Source organism: Pristis pectinata, chromosome 2, assembly GCF_009764475.1.
Source record: "Pristis pectinata isolate sPriPec2 chromosome 2, sPriPec2.1.pri, whole genome shotgun sequence".
In the NCBI taxonomy this organism is placed as follows: domain Eukaryota; kingdom Metazoa; phylum Chordata; class Chondrichthyes; order Rhinopristiformes; family Pristidae; genus Pristis; species Pristis pectinata.
In genome coordinates, this window is record NC_067406.1 from 61,215,945 (window position 1) to 61,238,908 (window position 22,964).

The 22,964-nt window shown below is 37.7% G+C and overlaps 2 protein-coding genes across 5 annotated transcripts in view; both read right to left on the reverse strand.

Moving 5' to 3' along the window:
• The window catches only part of exoc1 (exocyst complex component 1), a 59,015-nt gene extending 51,078 nt beyond the window's left edge, over window positions 1–7,937 (reverse strand). For 3 of the 4 annotated variants that reach the window (XM_052010005.1, XM_052010004.1, XM_052010002.1), the window contains exons 1-3: window positions 7,830–7,921; window positions 3,539–3,636; window positions 2,055–2,186 (exon numbers count right to left, since the gene is read on the reverse strand). In XM_052010005.1, coding sequence (XP_051865965.1) covers window positions 2,055–2,178 — 124 coding nt within the window. In that variant the 5' untranslated portion in view covers window positions 2,179–2,186; window positions 3,539–3,636; window positions 7,830–7,921. Of the gene's footprint in view, window positions 1–2,054; window positions 2,187–3,538; window positions 3,637–7,829 lie in introns of all 4 variants that reach the window. The other variant, XM_052010003.1, reaches the window with a different exon arrangement.
• A 3,909-nt stretch (window positions 7,938–11,846) lies between these two features.
• exoc1l (exocyst complex component 1 like) lies at window positions 11,847–21,661 on the reverse strand. Its single transcript, XM_052040224.1, has 4 exons — window positions 21,535–21,661; window positions 16,726–16,856; window positions 13,394–13,565; window positions 11,847–11,854 (listed from the first exon to the last, which is right to left on the reverse strand). The coding sequence occupies exons 1-4, from the start codon at window positions 21,659–21,661 to the stop codon at window positions 11,847–11,849; spliced, it is 438 nt and encodes a 145-aa protein (XP_051896184.1).
• Between the last annotated feature and the right edge of the window lie 1,303 nt (window positions 21,662–22,964).

The following is a 22,964-nucleotide window of genomic DNA, read 5'->3' on the forward strand; positions in this document are numbered from 1 at the left end:
ACATCAGGCTGGCCGGCTTGTAGTTCCCTGGCTTCTCCTTGCTACCCTCCTTAAACAATGGAAATGCTAGTCACCTTCCAGGCTTCAGGAACTTCACCAGTGGCTAACAATGATGCAAATGATCTAGAATTGTAGAAGAGTAGAGGAGGAATTTGTAAACAAACTCTTCTCCTTATGCGGTCCTTCAGGATCATGGACGACTTACCTATACTCCAGTTTTATGGGTTCTGAGGTAGCTGATGAGGCCAATGAAGGAACCATAGACAGATGGTGAAATCACTGGTGGCATTTTTACAATGCCTTGAAATGCCTGATGTAGGCAAGTCATCCATGTCCAGATATTAGAAGCATTTAGGAGGGTAGGTACTACTGCTGCCTGGTAAATCATAAGTTTTAAGCCAGATCTGAGGTCTTGATCTTCAAACATCAATTGACCAAAGGCTGTGCTGAGGCACTCAAGACCATGGTGAATTTCATCATCAACATCTGCCTTCTCCAAGAGGTGGCTCCTAAGGTATGGGAAGTGGTCCATATTTTCCAGAATTTTGTCATGAACTTTTATTGTTGGAGGGCAGTATGGTGAAATGAAAGAAAGTTGGCAAAGGACCCTGGTCTTGTGGACATTAATTGCAAGGTCCATTCAATCAAATGCTTTCGTGAGTCCACCTTGGAGCTCAGCCTTCCAACATGCACAAACACAAGTATTGTCTGCATACTGTAGCTTGACTACTGAGGTTCAGGTGAGCTTGGTTCTGCAGTGTGGTTGCCATGGGTTGAACAGTTTCCCATTGGTTTGCAGATGGCTGTGACATGCACGAGTTCTTCTGTGCCTTAAACACCCATGGCCCCAAGCCACTCAGAGCCAAGAATAGGGATGAACTCATCAGGGATAAGAGAGGCAGTCAATGCTGCTGGAGGAAACACCCTGAAGACTTCCTTGACTGTGACTTTGTCCTCAAAATGAACATGATGTATCCTATCCCACAGCAACCTATTAAAGCCAGCCCTACTGCCACCTCTGACCAACAACAGGTTCAAGAGGCCATCTCCGCACTCAAAGATTACAAGGCCTTGAGATCAGGTAGCACCCCTGCAAAAATTCTAAAACTCAGCAATGAAAACCTTCAAACACAAATCCACAATCTCATCATCCACATCTGGGAAGAGACCTCAGAGTTGCCATAATCATGAGCATCTTTAAGAAAGGAGACATCTTACTGTGGTAACTGCAAAAGGATCTCTCTTTTACCAACAAAGAAAGACATTGTTCAAGTCCTCCTCTGTTGTTGTGTCCCAGTAGCCAAAGAGCTGCTCCCTGAATCACAGTGTGGATTCTGTCCATCTAGACGCAAAGTGGACATGATCTTCACTATCTGACAAGTCCAAGAGAAATGCATGGAGCAGCTCCAGCCACAATACATGGCCATCTTTGACCTTACCAAAGCCTTTAACTCCATCAATCAGGAGATTCTGCTAACACCCTTCTCAAGTTCAGTTGCTCACAAAAATGTGTCTCCATCTTAAGCTTGCTTCACGATGGCATGAAAACCATGATACAAACCAACAGTCTACAAAGAACCAAACACAGTGAATACCAGTATCAACAAGACTGTCTTTGCCACAGGCTTTTCTCAATCTTTCTTGCTGCAATGCTATAACTCAACTCAAGCTTCTGTTTAACGGGAAATCATAATGTGAAATATTTGATGACAGAGCAAAAACTGCTGTTCACCTCATTAAGATTCAGCAGGCTAGATCACTAAGGGAATAAAACCTACCCTGTCATTGTTCCTGAGAATAACAGACATTAATTGGGTGAAGTCTAATGACGTAGTTAGATAAATGCTAAGAGTAAAGTAGCTTCAAAACAGTCATTAGTCAGCTCAATATTTGAAAGTTATGAATTGGTTAAGAAGCAAGACATTACCAAGGTATAGGGATTACTTAAAAAGGTATAGGTATGAACATTCATGTATAGGGATTAACAAAAAAGGTTTGATTGAAATAGAAATATGCACTAAAGAAACATCAATGAAAACTATAGTAAATTGTACCTGTGGCACACAGAAAGCAGTTTTTTTTCTTTTTGCCTGCCTTGCAAACATTGACAATGCTGAGCAATCGTTCATCATTTGGAGTGAAAATATCCCTCTGTAATGCATGCTTGATTGCTGTCATTCTGAACACTGGCAAGAGGAAAAAAAATGTTTCATTTGATTTATCAGTACTAAAGGAATAACTAGTCAGACCTTTGGCACTTAATATCAGGCTGGGGGGGGGGGGGGGGGGGGGGGGGGGGTGGGTGGTGGAGGAAACTTGAGCTAAATGCCCTTCACTTACATCAGAGGATTCTCCACCAGGTCTGGGATGCAAAGAATATTTCTGTCTTTGATGTGAATGGAAAAGAATGACTTTAAGGGCTCTAAGTACATTTGATATTTTAAAGACTTCTGGATTAATTATTACTGTAAAAGTGCTCTTAAATCTCTCCAAGAATGATTTTTAAAATCTCGAATTGACGTTAATTTATCTTTTCAAAAGAGCTTTAAGGAAGTGTTTTAAGAAAGTGGACTATTTAGAGGAAGTGTTTTAAAGTGTTTCAGTTTTTGTTTTTTTTAAGTTCTTTGATTTTTTTGGGGGTCTTAAAAGTTTCTAAATGTTTCTGAATGTCTCGGAAACATTTAGTAGTTTATAAAAAAAAAATAACCATTTGTTAATTGTGGCTTAGTTAGGGGCATTACTTTGCTGGTTGTAAATATTTATTTTTACTTTGCTTGCAGATCTTATTTTGACATGTGGGAATTTACTGTGGGAGAATTCTCTCAAAGGCTTACACCTTTCTGCTGTGAAGAACACGCAAGATAAGCTTGACTTTATTTTAAAACAGAGGTCAGCCTTGAACAAATAATGTTTGCCAACAGCTGCACAACCTGCCCAAATTATACACCTCAAGATACTTCGCTCAAAGCTAGTCACAGAGACTTATATAGCTGTGGCTTTAATTGCATGGCTTTGTATTCTGGCCTCTTGAGATAACTACTGACATTCCATTAGTTTTAGTTATTATTTTGTTCTTGCCCACTCGTCTTAGTTATTTCTTTTCAGACATTTAAATCTTGTTGTTCTTCACATTTTACCAAGTGTCTTAAGCCCAAAATTGATAATCTCACTCTGCCTCACGTTTAGCTCCAACTGCCAGAATTTCTTCATTCACAATTAATATCCCTTTGAAACTCTGCTCTCCCATTGAAACTACTTGGTACAAAAACTTAGTTCTTGGCAAACTTGTATAAATAGGTTCATTTGTTCAGCAAGATCACTAATTAATACAGTAAAAAACTAAGACCCCAGAACGGTTTCCTTTCTCTTCTGGAGAGTTTCAAACTATTTAACTTATCAAATTAGAGACAGCAAACACTTACAAGCAAGCATGAAGCCACCCAACACAAACAAAAAATTTCTATCAATGTTTCAGGAGAATAATACAATGTCTTAGAGCTACTCATCAATGAGACAGGGCAAATTTATTTTAACTCACGTTTTGCTTTGATTGGATGAGATAGAATCAGCGATAGAAATGCAACATCTTTTCACTCAGTTATGGGAAAGAAAACAAAAGCCGCAGACGCCAGAAATCTGAAACAAAAGGTAGAAATTGCTGTGAAATTTCAGCTAGTCAGGCAGCGTCTACAAGGAGAGAAAACAGTTAAGGTTTTAGTTTGATGACCTTTTATAAGAACTAGGAATAATTAGAAATCAAACACGTGTTAAGTTGTAGAGAAAGGGGAAGGGTGGAGAGAACAAAGATCTACGAATAGAGTAATGACCAAGAACTAATTAAGAAGCTTCCATCAACTTATCTCAGCTGGCACTATCTCATGTCAGTTTCTCTTGATCTACACCCATGACAGACATTCCCTTTGTTCTTCCCATCCACCCCACTTCTCTGCAAATCTAAAATATGTTTGATTTCTAACATCTCCTTTTCATGAAATGACCTCAGTCTGAAACGTTCCTCCACATTTGCAGCCCAAGCTGCTGAGTATTTACAACATTTCCTGTTTTTATTATCTTCTCATTCAGTATCAGCAAATTTTGTTTTTGGTTTAATCAGCTAGTAACCACTGTACTCATATTGCTAAATTCTTTCCCTCCCCTGTATTTTGTCTATTATCCCTTCACAGACCCTTTATTGTTGGTTGGTCAATCCTCTTATCCATGCAAATACATCAACCCCAATACCATAGGCTCTTACCTTGTGCAGTGACTTCCAATGAGACACATTATCAAATATCTTCCAAAACTCTAATGTTCAGCAAACATGATTACTATTTCATGAAGCTGCACTGACTCTGCATGATTGTATTATGATTTTCTATCATCTTGCTGCAACCTCCTTAATAACAGGTTTCAGTATTTCCCCAACAGCAGATATCAGCCTAATTAGTTACCAGATTATGGGCTCCCTTTTTCCCCCCCCCCCCAGTATAAAGGTTTCTTAATTTGTGTGCTTTCAGCTGCTGGGACCTTGGCAGAATCTGGAGAATTTTGGAAGATCTTGTGATCTTCTTATTTAAGACCTCAGGTAGCAGACAATCAGTTCCATGGGACTTGTCAATCTTTAATGCTATTAGTTTGCCTGGTACCTTATGCGATTCTTTTAAGTTCCTCCCTCTGTTTTTCCCCTGTATTTTCTACTATTATTGCAATGTCTGGGTTTTCAACCGTGACAGATACCTAACATTTTGTTTTCAAAATTTCTGCCATTTCCTTATTTTCCATCATTAATTCCTCAGATTTTTCATCTCAAGGGACCAACATTTACTTTAGCTACTCTCTTGCTTTTTATACACTTGTCAAGGTTCTTACTACATGCTTTTATACTTCTTGCCAGCTTATTCTCATAATCTATTTTACTCCTTTTTATTGGTTTCTAATCTTTTTCCACACCTCTGGCCTACCACTAAACTTGGTAACAGAGCATTTCAATGTGAAACTATCCTCAACTTCCTTGGTTCACCTTGTAGAGTCTATTTCTCAATAGATTACAAATTTGCTGAGAATTGTGAAATATCTCCTTAAATATATGCCACTGCCATCTATCATCTTACCTTTTAATATAATCAGAGTCCACTTCAGTCCACTCTACCTTCATTTCTTTCTAACTGTCTTTAATTTAAAAATACTTGTTTCAGATTTTAGTTTTGCATTCTCAACTGAATGTCGTTCTGTTATATTATAAAACACTCTTCCCCAGAGAATCCTCTATTACAAGATCATTAATTAATCCTCTCTCATTACACATGACCAGATTTGACCTGTTTGATTCCATAATGCTTGGTTCAAAGAGACTACACAGGATCATACTTGAAGGTTACTTTTCTCAGTCTATATCAAGATTAAAATCACCCAATGAGCTTGCTTGCACATCCCCATTTTTTGCTTCGTGCTCTGTCCTACTATGCAGTTACCGTTAGGTGGCTTACAAACAACAGCCAAATGTGAATTCTTTCCCTTGCTATTTCTTATCACCATCCAAACCGATTCTACATCTTGATCTTCTGAGTCTGATCATTTCTGATCCTTTATTAACAAAGCCAGCCATCTTCTTATCCCTCCAGCTATTCTTCTAAAATATTAAGTATTCCAGCCCCTGCCTTGTTCAGTTTTCAACATCTCCATAATGGCTGTCAATCCACACCAATTTATTTCTATCTGTGCCATCAATTTCACTACACTGCACTACTACTCTGCCATTTCTCTTTAACTGGAACACTCTCTCCCTCCCAACCCCCAAACAATTTGAGAGTCAGAGTTATACAACATGGAAACAAGTTCTTAGGTCCAACTCATCCATGCTGACCAAGGTGCCTTTCCGAGCTAGTCCCATTTTCCTGCATTTGGTCCATATCCCTCAAGACTGCCTATCTGCCTCTGTAACGATGATCACATTCGCATTCAAACCTCACATACACTCCATTTCTACCTCTAAAACAGTGCTATTCCATTCCAAAACAGTGCTAAATGGTCACCCTCATTCTAATCTCCTTACAGCAATTCAAAACTCTGAAGCTCTGCTGCCCAAGGTTGAACACGCACCATCCAGTTCGCCCATCACTTCTGTGGTCATCTTATCCACACATGCTCACATCTAGTCAGCTACTTAATTTTAGAGTTCTCATTGTTTTAAATTTCTCAATGGTACGGCCTTCCCTCTGTTTAACACTTCTCTCCTCCAGCCCTCCAACTCAAAGATTAGTTTTCCTCCATTTCTGGCCTCTTAATGCTGCCCTAATTTAAATGCCTCCTTCATTGGCTGTATGTACTCAAGCCTCTAAGCTTAGAATTCCCTTGCCTGAACCCCTCTATTTTTATACTATCTAAGCCTGTCTTTTTGACTAGGTTTTTGGTCATCTGCTCCAATGGTGCAGATCTATTGACAAGCAGCCCAAACTCACCAGTTACACACCATTCACCACCATGACCCCAGGCACAATGTTCTGACAGGAAGCCAAACCCTCATAGCCAAACCTGAGCAACCTTGACAGCTGATGTCAGCTCACTCCCAGTCATGCCAGCTGTTTGATAAACTGGTCCATTTGACTGCCACTGCCTTACTCTTCTTAAATAAAATGAATTTTTACTGGTTGATCTCCTGCTTGGCAGCAAGATATTGATAATAAAAGTAGCCAATGCGTAATGCATTGCAAGTTCTGTACAACGTAGACCGCATGAGAGTGTCCTCATGTTAGGAAGTGTCTTTGCCTTTGGATTAGCCTTTGGATTGACTGCCCCCAGAACACTCTACACAAAGGTGCACTTCACTGTGTGTTTCAACATACATGTGACTAATGAAGAAATCTCATCTTATCTCATTGGCCCCATCTCAAGTGCAAGTACCACTACAGATATTTTAATCCTCTGATATAAACTACACTCATTTCTATGCCTGACCTCTCTGAATCCATGCGATTCTGGCCAAAGGGTATAGTCTAGCAATTATACTTATTCACTCATACCAACCTCAGTAGCCACAGCACATAGTAACTGACTGACTGACAACAATTTCTGTTTAAGAATTTCCTTTCCCCCTGAAACTCTTGTTTGCCTTACCCAGAATCTGAGAAACCAGCTGTGGTAGAAATCAGTTTGCTACAATGCTGACCAATGGGCATGGTGCAATATCGAAGATATTCACACTGATGCCTCTGCTTCAACAGGGATGTGGGAGAGACCAGGTCTGAGTCTGGATCGAATGACCAGAAAGCGCCAACTTAACTCTAAAGAGAACACAAATCGTTGCAAGGGCTCCTGCTGGATTGATAGAAGGTCGATCAAAAAATTGACAAAGGACACAGACGTCAATTTGCCTGATAACAGCTGAAAATGCTGGCAGTTACAGAAAACCTATACATGACAATCACAAAAAAAACTCTTCTTGTTAAACTTTGCTTAATAATGCTCCCCTGAAGCGCTTTGGGACGTTTAGCTAAATTAAATCTGTTATCTTAATATACATAAAAGGTGCTGGTCTATTCGTAAAGGCCTAACCAGTCAATGAAAGAGGAACTGGTGCCTCGCTGCATTTAACATCTGAAAACATATATCAGACAACAATTCCCGCTTGCACCTTATTACCACCACAAGGTCCTGAGGTCCAAGCTCGGCCGCACCAGACAAATGACACCCTCAGCGAGCCCCAGGCGCACAGCCTCCGCCCCGTGATCCCTGAACCAACGGGGGGACCGGGCCAAACCTCGCCCCTCCCGCTCTAATCAAACACCGCCCACCCGACCCCACACCGCTGCTTCACACCCCCCGGAACTGACCTTCACCCAGACACCAAAGCCCCGGGGATCAGCCGAATCTCTTCAACAGCAGCTCATCTCAGGCCAGCAACGGCCGCATCCGTCAATTCCGGCCGCCACCGCCCTCCCCTTCCTTCTTGCCGTGTGACTACTTGGAAAAGGCCATGATTGAGACTGGCCGATCTAACCCGCTGACTCTCAGCAGCACAGAGAAAATCCACAATGAGGAAATCAGGGATTTTAATACAACATTTGGTGGATTTGGTTAATAATTTCGTTTCGTTTAATTGTAGACAATGAAGTTCACACACTGCCAATTATGGGTTGGAAACGAAAGTTCTTACTATCCCCTCATTATTTTCAAGTTTGCCTTTTTTTAGCAACAGTTTTGTTCTAATCCTGCATGATGCAAATTGTGAAATAATCGTAAATGGAATCGTGCGATGGTCACTAATTCACAATTTTCAATAATATTGGTTGTTTTATATTATATATTTAGGAATTCGCAGTTGATGGTGCCTTTATCTCCATACTGCTATATTTCTTTATCATTACAAAGATAACCCGGTTGTGGAAGACCATTCCATCTGTCACCTCCCTCAAAATAAGTGGGCATTGTAACTCGAAAATCAGAAAAACTACAGATGTTGGAAACACTCAGCAGGTCAGGCAGCATTAATGGAAAGAGACAATATATCAGATTGAAGACCGTTCATCAGAACCTGTCTGCCTCCATTACTCACACGAACAATTGGGTTTATTATCCAGAGTGGAATAAACATTTCATGTTGATGACCTTTCATCAGAATGGTAGGAGAGATGCTGCTTGACCAGCTGAGCAGTTCCAGCAACTTCAGATTTCTAGCAACTGCAGATTTTTGCTTTACAATTTGTGTTCATTAGTCTTTGCTATTGAATTTATTCTGTCCCCAAAGCCTTCATCAAGTTCTAGTTGTAACTTTGACCTGGTCTGTTTCTTAACTTGATAAATATCAATTGAATCATTTCTTTATATCAGTGTATGCTTCTTAGTTTTAAATATTTCTCCTTTTTCAAACCCAATGGAGAGGCTTAATTTTCTTGACCTCATTTCTTCCTAAACTTCCATAAATTTTGTAAAATACTATTACTTTTGGTGATGGAAAATATCAATAAATTGCCATAAAATCCATTCCAAATAAATGACTGAGATCCGATATTACAAGGCCTACTTTTTCATCTTACCTCTTACAGGGTGTTTGGAACTCGAAATTATAAAAAATATTCTTATTTTATTTTGTTCAGATCCAAAAATATCATAATAATTAATAAGCCAAATAATTGTATGACATAAACAGTTGACACTAAGTCAAATAATTCATGAATAGTATTTATAACTTTCTTGAAATGGCAAGATTGAGAATAGTAAATTATAAAGAGACAATAAAGTTACTGCAGAACATTTCTGGTTCTAAGTACAGAGCAAGTTGTTCTGTGTTAAAAAGCATATTGTGGATGAGGTTAAAATAGGATTTTGTTTACTGTGCTTTTCATGTGAATTATATAGACAATAATAGGCCTGTATTGTCCTCATTTGGAAATGTACTGTCGTCCCTTAATTGTCACAGGTCAAAAATCAGGAATTCCCTGCCTACCAGCAATGTGGGAGTACCTTCACCATGTTCAAGAAGGTACTTCACCACTCCCTTCCCAAGGACAACTAGGGCTGGGTATTAAAGCTAATCTTGCTTGCAACCCACCCCATATCAATGAAAGAGAGAGAGATAGGCAGTATCTAAGGCACTGTATTGAAACAGAAATGGCTGCTCAGAGTTATTTCCCTTTATTCAGAGACACAGATTCCATCTTGGTCAATGGGATTATTAGATGCATTCCTCCAGGAGGTGAATTCTAAAGTATACCTTCAGAATGCAGCAGCTATTCAAGTAAGGATGCCACCATTGCAAGAACTCACAAGATGAGATTTATAACTCAAAGGTCAATTTCATTCTTTGCTAAGGTATTAAGATTGTTAACAAAATGTTTAACTGAAATTTTTAAAGATTGAAACACTAAGTGCCCACACTGACATTTTCCACCTTCTAGATTGATAGGAAACATATGGGTCATTTTTTACATTAAGTGTTTTGTAGTAAGTAACTTAAAGTTATCTAGCTTGACGAGTAGACAGCACCATCATATTATGACAAAGCAAAAGATATCAGTTTCAGTTCATGCAAGGTTGGGTCTGGTTATGAGTCTGTCTTTAAAGTCTTTGAAAGGCAAACTCGCAAAAGTTGTGAAGAAATCCTAGGTCATATCAGTTAAATCCTGGAACAATGCTCAATTTACTTTGATGGTCAAATGATAACTTTGGAATTTTGGAAGTTTCATTACATCAAGATATTACATTTTACAACGCAATCCAGAACAATGCAGTATTTTGGGGAAGCAGAGATCTTATTAATTGATTCAATGATGACTTGACAGAATTTTCTGCATAATTTTTTTGCAAATCCTTGCAAGTTTACTTTTCAAATGGATTGAAGAGTTAAGTGGTGTAACCAACATAGCTTAGGTTCTCTGATTCCTACTATTATCAGGCATGTCCAGAGTATTAAATATACCAAAGTGTGGGTTCAACTGATATTAATTGTCAGTAGCACTTCTGAAGTTGGTAATGATAGTTACGGTGAAAAGTTAAACATTTGGGAAAGTTAAGTAACTTTTATAGTTTGTGTCAAGACACAAAACTGATCTAGAATTACTCATGTCATAGAGTAATACGGCATGGAAACTGGCCCCATTGCAATCTATGCCAACAAGATGTCCATCTAAGCGAGTCCCATTTGCCCACATTTGGCCCATATCCCTCTATACCTTTCCTATCCAGTTCTATCATATATTTTGTGTGCTGTGGAAGATGAAATATACTTGTAGTTCAACAAAACAAAAATAATTTTGACTCTCCTTTCTACTTCACAGCTGTTGAAAAACTCCAAAAAAAAGCATTCTATCAGAAATCTCTGCTCAAATTCAACATACAGAGCAAGACTTTTGACAGTACTCAAATCCATTTTCTAATGCATCAGTGTTTATAATTATTTAATGAGATACATTTTCCACTAAACAGCTATTCAACTAAGTAGCAACATATTGAACCATTCAAGTGAATGGTGTCTGTTCCTCGAGGAATCTAAGGCAGTTATTTTAAAAGTGTAAAATTCTCATAATTGTTACAGTTTTGTACATTTGCTTCTGAAAATGTTATCACTGAGAACATTCAGATGTATATGTTTATAAAAGCTAAATACTGTGGATGCTGGAAATTAAAATAAAAGAAAATGTTGTGAATCCTCAGCAGATCAGACAACTTTTTTTTGGTTTTTTTTTGTTCTTCGGATGTAGACATTGTTGGTGAGGTTGACTTTTATTAGCCATCTATAACTGCCTTCAACTGAGGAGGCAGGTCAGGTCAATCACATTTTTGTGGGTTTTCAGTCATACTTGGGTTGACTGCATAAGGATGACAGATTTTCTTCCATGAAGGACAATAGTGTTTCAAATGGGGAATGAAAAACAGAGCTAAATTCTCGGATCAATGACCTTCCATCACTTCCCTGAAACATTAACTCTGCTTTCCTCCCATTTGTGTTCAAAATCCTGTCTGTCAGTTTCAGATAGTTAAAAGTCATCAATATCTCACTGCATTCTATCTGTAATTTATCTTTTATATGAAAAGGAATAAGGGATTAGAAGAGAACTGCACTTTAATTATGTACAAAGTGTAGAATTATCACCCTGGAGCATTGAGTATTTTACATAATGAAATTATTAATTAATTGCAATTTGGTTAGTAAAGAGGTAAAGTCAAATTATAAATTAGATGTTAACCAAAACAGACATAACTTGTACAACTTATACTTATGTAATATATTTAATATCCAAGCATTCAGATGGTTAATAAAGAGTAAAGTAATTACAGTACTTTTGGATTAGTACAGAGAAATAACAATATATATGAAATAAATATTAACAGCATTAGAAATAAAGACAACATCATTTATCTGTTAAGAATGGAGACATGAAACAGATCACAAATGACCTGGTGGCATTTTAAACAACAGTTTCTGTGGTGAAAGAAACATTGTCTTCAATGATAACTTTTTATGGGTGAATAGTACAGAAAAGAAAAATCAATCATAAAAAACAACAGTAGGACAAAAAAAAATTTAAATTGAGAGATTAAACTGAACATTTAAATCATTTTAAGAAATACGAAAGCAGAAATTTATTTTTCCAAAAATCAGAATTTAAAATAATCCAGGAAAATTAGAAACAAATAACTGTTAGCAGCTTGTCAGTTTCTTTGAATAATGTTGCAATAAATTTCTGGGGCATCCCTACTATGTTGAGATGATACCTCACTACACAATCCCTTTCTTTTCTAGGATTTCAGAACCACAGTGATCCCTTCCTCCCTGAATCTTTCCACCTTGTTGCAATCTTAGTGTGTTCAAATTCAAAAGGTGACATCATCAAAATATTGCTTTAAATTAATTAGTTTACCTTTGGCCTCCTTCATCTTTGACAGGCGACCTGCAGCTTGTGAGTTTGTCCTTAAAATCACAGAGATTTTAATTTAGTGATGTGACTTGAAACCTTACAGATGGAAAAGTAAGAAACAAAAGATGAAACCAATTTATAATTTACTTGAGCCAACTCGAGTAACTTGCTACAGACATGATATTTTTGTGTGAGGATAACAAAATGTTTTCAGTTGCTATGGATATGATTCCATAATTCATATATTTATGACTTGGAATAGATTAATATGGAGGGTCAAAGCTCCACTGTTTGATATGTTTTAAATGCATTTGTTTGAAGTTTCTTTGTTTACTAATCTGAACAAAGGCCTTGCCCTATTTACGGTAAAATAAAGTATTAGCCCATATTTTTGGGCACCAGGCCCAAATTTTTTACCATTATATAGTTGAGTAAACATTTATTGAGAGTGAAATTAACCTTGAGCTATGTCTTAGAAGAATTAGAGCATGTCAATCCTGTTTGTTTCTCAATTTGGGACAAAAATATTACACAGACTGTAAAACAGGCTGCAGGTGATATTTACACAACTATTACAGTTTGGTGATTTAACAGAATTCTGCATATTCAGAGTAGCTATCTTCATTATGATATAGTTGTTTTTAAGCCTCATGTTGTTCATTTCTCTGTAGTCTGAAGAGGGGTCTTCTGCTATCAGTCTATATTCATGTACTTACAACTTATGCTTATATAGCTTATTCAGTATCTAGTATCAGTATTCAGATCTAATCCCGAAATAAATGAATCTGAACCCTGGTGTTCAATTTTGTCATGCCATTAGAGCTATAATGGAAACATAGTTCATTCTCTGAAGTAAAGTATACTTCACTTCTTAAAGACTGTCATCTAATGTTCAGCCAACAAACAGTTAATGCCATGAGAATTACAGGCTATCTTGAATATCTTGTGCTACTCTTATTTGCATATAGATAAACACGCACAGTTATAAATATATAACACAAACATATTCAAAGCAAGCATGCAGTCCCCTCTATTCATACTTGAACTGGTATCATTTAGAAAATCAGCATCAAAATTCACAAATGTGATCTTCTTCCCCAGGTAGTGGTGATTAAGCTCCTGCAAACATCGGGCAAAGGTATACTTGGAAGCTGTACTGGAACTTTCCCAGCCATAAACTTTATCAAAGTGCATATCAAAGTGTGGATTATCCTAAAAATTAAAACATGAAAACAAATTTACCAATAGTTTTTATTCATTTATTATCATTTATTTGTCAAAGCATGTAACTCACCAAATTGTAATTAAAACAATATATTTAAAAAAGTACTTCTACCTCTTTGTTCCTTTTCTCAAAGGGCATTTTCTGTCCTCTTCAATTTTACCATAATGAAGGCTAACAGCACAAGCGAATTCTGGTACTAATATACTTTGATCAGCTTGCACCAAATATTTGTTGGCATTTCTGAGAAAACTTGGCCAGTCTCCTCCCAGAAGTACAGTCATAAACCAATAGAACATCAGGGAATTTCATGGAAATTCAATTGCACCTGTCTTTTCCCATAGCTATGTGCAAATTCCTAGCTACATAAAGAAACAGAGTTGCTGTCAGCCACTTACAAGACAAATGACAGAAAGATAGGTAGTGTAAGGACTCCTTGTATCAGCTGATGCCATGATATACCCTCCAATGAATCTAGAATATCAGTACAAGAAAGGTACTGAATGAGTGAAGAGTTTCACTGACAACATCAGTTGATGTGGTCCCAATTGGCAGGGTCAAGAGAGACTTGATATTGAAAAAAACTTTGGTAAATTGGCCTTCCTCAGAAGGCCAAGGGAAACAGGAGCTACGGTGGGGAGGGGAGGGCAAGTTTGTCCAATTATACTACAGACATCAGGGTTTCCAGCTGGTGGCTGGGTTATGTCTGTTGAGTGTTTGCACTACTTAGGTTTCTGAGAAATTTCAACAATGACTTCCCATCAGATGAACAATGTATGAGGAGTCAGTGCCTTCTTGCTAACCCTGCAAATTTGGTGGGGTCAGCCCTGAGGGAACCAGTGTACAGAATACAAGGTAGCTGGGATTAGGACCCCTAGGCATTTGCCAATCTGGCTCACAAAACAACACTAAAAATGTTTAAAAATCATTCTTACCTGGGAGAATTTTGACTTGAATCCTGCCCATCATAGATTTTGCACGGGGCTTTGCTTTTGTTCATTATTGTTGCAGTCTCAGTTAATGATGCATTGTAATTCCAATAATGTAATTGGACTTCTAATCTGAATATTAATTAGGCTCTTGCATACAGTAGATGATTTCAATACCTCTCAAATTAGGAAGATAAACAGTATGTCTACCTTTATGCAGAAGGATTTGAGTACAAAAATAAACTTGTCCTACTGCATTCATATAGAGCCCTACTGAGACTGTAGCTGCAATATTGTGTACAGGTTGAGACTGCCTGTCTCAAGAAGGATATACTTGTGAAAGAGGGAGTGGAATGAATGTCCACCAGATTGATTCCTGAGAGGAGGGGTTTATTTTACGAAGAGAGATTGAGCAGATTGGCCGATACTCCCTCGAGTTTAGAAGAATGTAAAATGATCTCATTGAAACATACAAAATGCTTTACAAGAGTTAGCAGGGTGAATGTGGGGATGATGTTTTCCCTAGCTGGGGTGTCTAGAATTAGGGGTTACAGTCTCAAAATAAGGATCAAGATGAGAAGAAATTTATTCACTCAGACGGTACAAAATATTTGAAATTCTGAAGCCAAGAGGGATGTGGAGACTTAATTGCAAGTATATTCAAGATAGAAATATTAAGGGAATCAAGGGCGATGGGGTTAGTTCAGGAAAGATTAACCAGGATCTTATTGAATGGCTGAGCAGACATGAGGGGCTGAATGGCCTACTCATGTTCCTATTTCTTATTTTGTTACTATGTTTAAAAATCCACAGATGAAGACGGCAGTGGGCAGAAATACACAAGGAATGCTAAGGGTAACACCTGATTGCTATGTTAACCCACCCCTTCCCCCACCCTGCAACATTCCAGTCAGATGGGCAGGGTTATATTCAGGTCTTGCATGTAAGAGCATTACCCCTTTTCTTCACAATAAATTGTGCATTATACCTCCAACCATGAAGAAAGCTGAAGAAATTGTAAAGCGAGACCTTAGTAGGGAAATCCCACGAGGTAATGTAAATCAGAAAAATGTAAATGCTGGAAATCTGAAATAAAATCAGAAAATGCTAGAAATGCTCAATAAGTTATTCTGAATCTATGGATAAAGAAACCAATTTGCTCTCTCATGTTTTTCAGTTGTGACAAAGGGTCTTTGACCTGAAATATTAAATGTGTTTCTTTTCCCACAAACGCTGTCTGATCTGCTGAGTATTTATTGCATTTTTTGTTTTTATTTTAGCCAATGAGGTAGTTTTCCTTGCCCATCATAAATCCTACATTGCAATATTTTCAAGGTTCTTAAATTGAAGTTACGAGTTATGATTATTTTATGGGTTCTGACGCTATGAAGTTAAGATGCATCAAAGGGAGAGTCCCCTTACAAGTTAGAGAGAGACAGCATAGAAACAGACCCTTCAGCTCCTCCCTCAGTTGCACTATTATAATTGCTAGACTATCAGTTGCTTCATTCATAATCAATGGCACCCTCTCTCTGAATTCCATTGCCTCAATTTCTCCTCCATTATTCTAAAAAACTCCCATAGATCTTCATTCTGAACAGATTGTTGGTCACTTATTCCAATTCTCTGTGAAGACTTGAAGTATATTTTAAACTAAAGGATTTACATAAATGCAGGTTATTGTTGTCTTTCTTTTACAATCTTTTTATTAGTTTTCAAATTAATACAGATTAATATATAACATAAATGTTTGTACATGTAATACAAAGAGATTGGAAGAACAATCATGGCATGGATAATCATAAAAAACAATAAAGTATATAAAAAAACTGTAGATCCAACGATGTTGTTGTCGTACCTATTACAAGTGACAACCTCCTGTATCTTCTCGCCCCACCCATCTATGATATATTTGCCAATCACCACCACATGAACAGTCTTTGGTAGGAAGAACACGTTTCTAGTGGAAAACCTCCAAACTATGAAAAAAGTCGGTCTCAATGGAAACAGATAAGCAGGCAATTTTTTCCCTCCAGTAGTATCCTTCCTTTAGAATTCTAAGCCTTGATCATGGGAAGGACAGTTCAAAGAGTGAGAGCAAAATTGCAGATTTGGAATTAGCAAAATACACACATGATATAAGGTCAGTTAGTGAGTGTTATATGATGTAAAAGGAAATAGAAAACAAAGATAAATCAGGTCTATATTGCCAGCTACTTACTTGATCTGCTTCTTTTCCATCAACAAGCTTAAGATCTTCAAGGTACCATGTAGTGATTTTTTCAAATTGTCCATTATGACTTGAAGTCATATTTTTCACAAATGTGATTTGCACTTCTTTGCAATTTGTTACTAGAATGAGAAGATGGTGCATTTAGATTTTTAAAAAATGTAGCAGGCGTAGTAAATAGAAATGTCGTCAGGCCCTGCAAAAGGGAGAGGTGGTGAAAGTAAGGCTAAACAAAAATACATAGGTGCATGGTCTTGTATTCATTGTGTTCATGGTCTCCCCATATTTTTACACATGTATACCCCTCCAAAAGTTGTCAGATTCAGAATTTACTTACATCTCTGTAGGCCATAATATTAAACTTGCTTCACAAATAACAAGCTATGAAATAGTAACATAAAGTCAAGTTTTTATTCAATGTTTTTCCCTCAGTCTTCCAAAAGATTTTGACTGATGCAAGATTTTAAATTCCTGGGATTTTATGGGCTGTTTCAAACAAAATAAGGAATAAGTATTAATTCCAAAGCAAAATTATACATTTGCTGGAAATCTGAAAAAATCAGGAAAATACTGGACATACAGCAATTTCTGGGATCTACAATCAAAAATTGCCCATATATATCCTACATATGAAAAGCAGGACAAATCCAATCTGACTAACTATCACCTAATCTGTCTGTCTATTCTCAATCATTAGCAAAACAATACAGTTTATTCTCTCTGAAACTTGCTGATATATTCTGAACTAAAAGTGTTTACAGCATTATCAAGAAGCACTTAATTTCCAATAGTCTGTTTGCCAATGCTGGTTGCATTTTGCCAGGACTACTCCACTTGAGACTTCATCACAAACTTGGTTCAAACGTGCACCTACGAGCTGAATTCCAGAGATGAGCTGAGAGTGACTGTCCTTGACATCAGGGTAGAATTTGACCAAGTGTGGCTTCAAGACCTCCTGGTAAAATTGCAGGAACGAGCATCAAGGGGAAAATGCCCCAGTCATATCTTGCACAAAGAAAGATGGTTATTGGTGTTGGAGGTCAATCATCACTGAGGGAGTTCTCAAGGGCAGTGTTGCAAGCACAGTCATCTTCAGCTGCTTCAAGAATAACCTTCCTTCCATTATAAGGTCAGAGTTAGGATCTTTAATGATGTTTGCACAATATTCAATTCACAATGTAACATCTCAGCAAATGAGGCAGCCCCATCCGTGCAGCAAGATCTAAATGAGATTTGGGCATAGGTTGATAAGTGGCAAATACCAAAAGTGCCTCAAATGTTCCTGGCTATAACTACCTTTAACAACACTATATCTAAACACTGGCTTTTGACGTTCAATGGCATTACCATTGCCTGGTCCACCACCATCAACATCCTGGAGTCACCATTAACCACAAGCTCAAATGGATCAGCCACATAAATACTGTGCTACAAGAGCTGGTCAGAAGCTGGGGTATTTAGTTAATTGACTGGGAACAGGAAGAGTTTGATCAAGTTTGCAGATTGTAGATCAGTCATGAGGTAATAGTTATTAATCAAGAGGTTACAGTCACCAGGGAATGAAGGTAACAGTGGATTAGGCAGGCAGTGGAAGCTATAATCCATGTGCAGTGCAGAAGTTGGTGAGGATGAAGAATGCAGTGGCTAGTTTGTGGCTACATCCAGGTAAATATACTTTAAAGTCTTAACGTTGATTCTGGTGCATAGTTTCTTGTAAGGTCACATGTATACTTGATTTTCCTGAGAGCATCCGGTGCCAACTATTTCAGTTCAATCCAAACTTGCAGAGTTGTCAAGAATACCAAGATTCTTATTTGTATATTTTAGTCTGTTGTGGTTCTTGATTTGAGAAATAGGCATTGTGTTTCCTACTTGCCTTATTGGAGGGTTAGGAGGCAGGCTCGGTAGTGTAGCAGTTAGCGTAATGTTATTACAGCGCCAGTGATCTGGGTTCACTTCCCACCGCTGTCTGTAAGGAGCTTGTACGTTCTCCCCGTGTCTGCGTGGGTTTCCTCTGGGTGCTCTGGTTTCCTCCCACATTCCAAAGACGTATGGGTTAGGAAGTTGTTGGCATGCTATGTTAGCACCGGAAGCGTGGCAACACTTGCGGGCTGCCCCCAGAACACTCTTCACAAAAAGATGTGTTTCATTGTGTGTTTCGATGTACATGTGACTAATAAAGATATCTTATCTGAAAACAGGCATTGCATAGTTGCATTTCGAGACTACAGAATCTGGATGGCTGGGTATTGGTATTATCTTTTATGCTGTTGCAAGAGGTATCTATTTTAAAATTAAAATTTAAAAAAAAATTTTATTTACAGCGTGGTAACAGGCCCTTCCGGCCCAACAAGTCCACGCTGCCCATTTTAAACGCAATTAACCTACCCGTACGTCTTTGCAATGTGGGAGGAAACCAGAGCACCCAGAGAATACCCACGCAGACACGGGAGAACGTACAAACTCCTTACAGACAGCGATGGGAATCGAACCCTGATTGTTGGCGCTGTAATAGCATTGCGCTAACCGCTACACTACCGTGCCGCCCACAGGGCAAAGTGCAGATAGGAAAATTATTTGTGGAAGTTAGACTTGCCTGTGATGGGGCTTTTAAATGGATTTCCATTTAAACGGAAGGAAACAAAATTAGTTGTGCTTGATTCAGGGCACATAATCCTTCTCGACAAAGTTTTTCTACAAGTTATTTTGTACATTCAAGAAATAAGATGAGATATCTTTATTAGTCACATGTACATGGAAACACACAGTGAAATGCACCTTTTGCGTAGAATGTTCTGGAGGCAGCCCGCAAGTGTCGCCATGCTTCCGGTGCCAACATAGCATGCCCACAACTACCTAACCCATACGTCTTTGGAATGTGGGAGGAAACCAGAGCACCCAGAGGAAACCCACGCAGACACGGGGAGAATGTACAAGCTCCTTACAGACAGTGGCCAGAATTGAACCCAGGTCATACCCTAAATGTAAATGCATGAATATAAGAGATGTACTTAGAAATCAATCAACAACCACAAACCATACAAAAAAGGCAGTGGTATGTTTTTTTTCCCCCTCTTTGCTTCTGATTCTGAATTAGTAAGTAGTCTGAATTTAACTGGGCATATTAAATCAATCAAGAGTGAGAACTTCAGTTGAGTTTCAGAGTCTAGGAAACTCCGGCCGATGAAAGTACTTTGTTAAGTGGTCTGCCTTAGCTTTCTCCTTGGGCGTTGCAGTGCAAACATTCTGCATTCATGAACCTGCAATTGCAGTCCGGTAACTGATTCTGCAAAGGTGTAACTCACGGCTGCAACAATAGCCAGGCTTGACTGAATGTGTGGTTTGCAACTGATTTCATATGTTGTTATGAATCTTTGATCAGATAGGATGAGGATCACATTAGTACAACAAGGCCTGACACGAATCATTAAAAAGCTCCTTTATTTCATGGAAATCAAGTGGTAGTTAAAAAAATCCCACTTCACTCCACCTCATATTTTTGAAACAAATGAGAGAAACATTAATAAATCAAGTGCCATCCTTGCTTAGGCGGACTTACTTCCTTTTGGTATTATTTCCTGTTCTGTCCTTCCTGCATATACCATGCAATCTCCAGGTTTAAAACCTTACACGCCAACTTTTGGCTTTTTTATATACTCACTGAGCAAAGGGGGAGAAGAAAATTGCAATTATAGGATGAATTTGTGCTTTACAAATATCCCAAAATTAATTGTTCTCTCCTGAAATACATTCTTTGTTGTAAAGCATCAAACGTGGCTCTCAGTCAGTACACAGCAATAACCCACAGTCAGCAATGAAATAATGACCAGATAATCTGCCTTCATAATGTTGATTAATGAAAAACTCCTAATTTCTTCTTCAAGGATCTTTCCATAATCACCAAATATGCAGTTTAATTTTTCTTCTTATGGACAACACTTCTGAAACTGCAACTTTTCTGATTGTTAGATTATGTGCTCAAATTCCAGGAATGGGCTTTGAAGATTTCTAACTTAAAGAAGAGTGCTATCATTGCTCTGCAATGGACATCACAAAAAGCAATAGCGAAAGAACATATACAGTATAATTTAATTGTACCTTATTTTAATTTAACGTACATGAAGTTCTTTCTGCAGTGCCAGTGCCACTAATCTCAAAATGTTAAGAGTTTCTGAAACTATAATTGAGATCAATCAACTGACTACCCAGAACCTATATTCAAGACTTGATACTTAAAAACTACATCTTTCACCTTAGATGGATTAGAAAAAAAATGCAATCAGATGAAACTAAAACCAGATATTGTAACAAATAGATTCTGGTGGTTGCTGAATTGTCCGGGGATTTCAACAGTGCACAATGAATGCTGAGATGCTGCAGCAGCAGATTACAGAAAGGACAGCAAAGATGAGTAAACATTTCAATGAGGACATAATAGAGACCCATCAGTTTAAGAAAGTCATAAATTAAGCAACAGGAAAGGGAATACAATTACAATAAAAAGCTGAAATTTCAGAGATTTAATCAATTTAGTGCACACAGCTGCAGCCACTGTGATTATAAAGCAGGTGATTAATTAGGAATGGAGCATCTTATTTTAAAGGATTTTAAAGTCCACTTAAATACATAAATGTTTGTTTCTGTTTTGGATGAATTTCAACTAATTTGATAAAACAGTCATGCAAATATTCTTGATTGAATTAAGTTCACAGTTATTCCTTTATAGTTTTCCTCAAATATATTTAGAACGTTCTGAAAAAATAAGGACAATACTATACTGTGTATAAGCACTGAAGTTACCTGAACTGCAAAGGTAATACCTTTCATCTTCCTGTTCATCTGTTATTACTTCAATCACAGCAAACAGACGGTCTCCATTTGGATGAAATACCTTTTTCTTTAACTCTTTCCTAAGTAATGCTGCCATTGCCTTAAGCAGGCTTTCAGAAGTACAGTATTAATCAAACTTATTTTACTCACGGTATCTGAACACAAATTAGAGGATATCATGTATGCAATCTGCATAATGGTAACCAAGTGATGTTTCTATGGATTTAAACACTATGACACACAAAACATTATTGGATTGCAGTTTTAGTCAATAGTCTAGCTGAATTGTTCCCCTGAGAAATGTCCAGTAAGTCATTTACAATCCATATGAATTCCATTATAGTCTTCAAAGCCAGGCTGAGATATTGATTTAATGATGTTTTCCATTAAGAGACTCACTGTATAACACAGAAATAAAATGTATTTCAAAATTAATATTATAGTTCATAAGATGTGTCTTTGTTATTTGATTTGCAGTAACTATAATATGACATTTCAATTTTTTCACACCTATTCCTTTTTTAATAAGGTAGCTTTAATACTGAGTACAAGCTTACATTGTCCCTGTTGTATTAGCTATGTTTCTGATTCTTCAGTGGACCATGGTGACATTCTTTTCGATATCTAGCTTCTTACAGCTATTTATATGCACCCATATTTTCATTTACATGTCTAACCCCCGTGTGCATATACAGCCAAATTGCTTCTATTCCTCCAGTGTTTAAAAACAGTGCAGATTTGTCCCAACATTTGCTGGATTAGATGAAGGCAAATTACTGTATGTCCGAGTTTTCTGATAAATAGATTGAGAATTTACATAGAAGTATGAGAACTATTTTCTCTCCTCCAGATTTCTCTCATGCTGTGCTAAACCTACTGATATGCAGGAAGTATAGTTTCATGCAGTGATTAAATACTTTCACCAAATGACATTTCATATGCGAAACACACTAATTGATAGTAGACTATTTAATTGTAGTTGGTGGCGGAAGTACCAGAGCAAAGCTATTTCTTATCTTCAGCTGCCATCAACACACACAAACAAATGCAAAGTGTTCCTTTGTGCACCAACAGGTTGCAGTAGGAGTGGGAGTCTTGGCTGATTCTTTTCCACCTTGTCACTCCACAATTACTGAGACCAGTTGGAGGAGTAGCATTACAAACTGAGATCTTATTGTTAAACATCCTCTATTAAGGTGTAGTCAAAATTTCCTTATTACATTTTAGATACATTAGGGAAGTGGAGAATTGGCAAAAATAACCACTGCTATCCGTGTTTGCATTTTGGTAAGAAGAAAGAGAGGCCATATAGGAAAAAAGGATACCGTTTCAAATGGGGTGCAGGAGCAAATGGACCTCAGAGTAGGTGTACACAAATCATCTACAGTGACGAGGCAGAT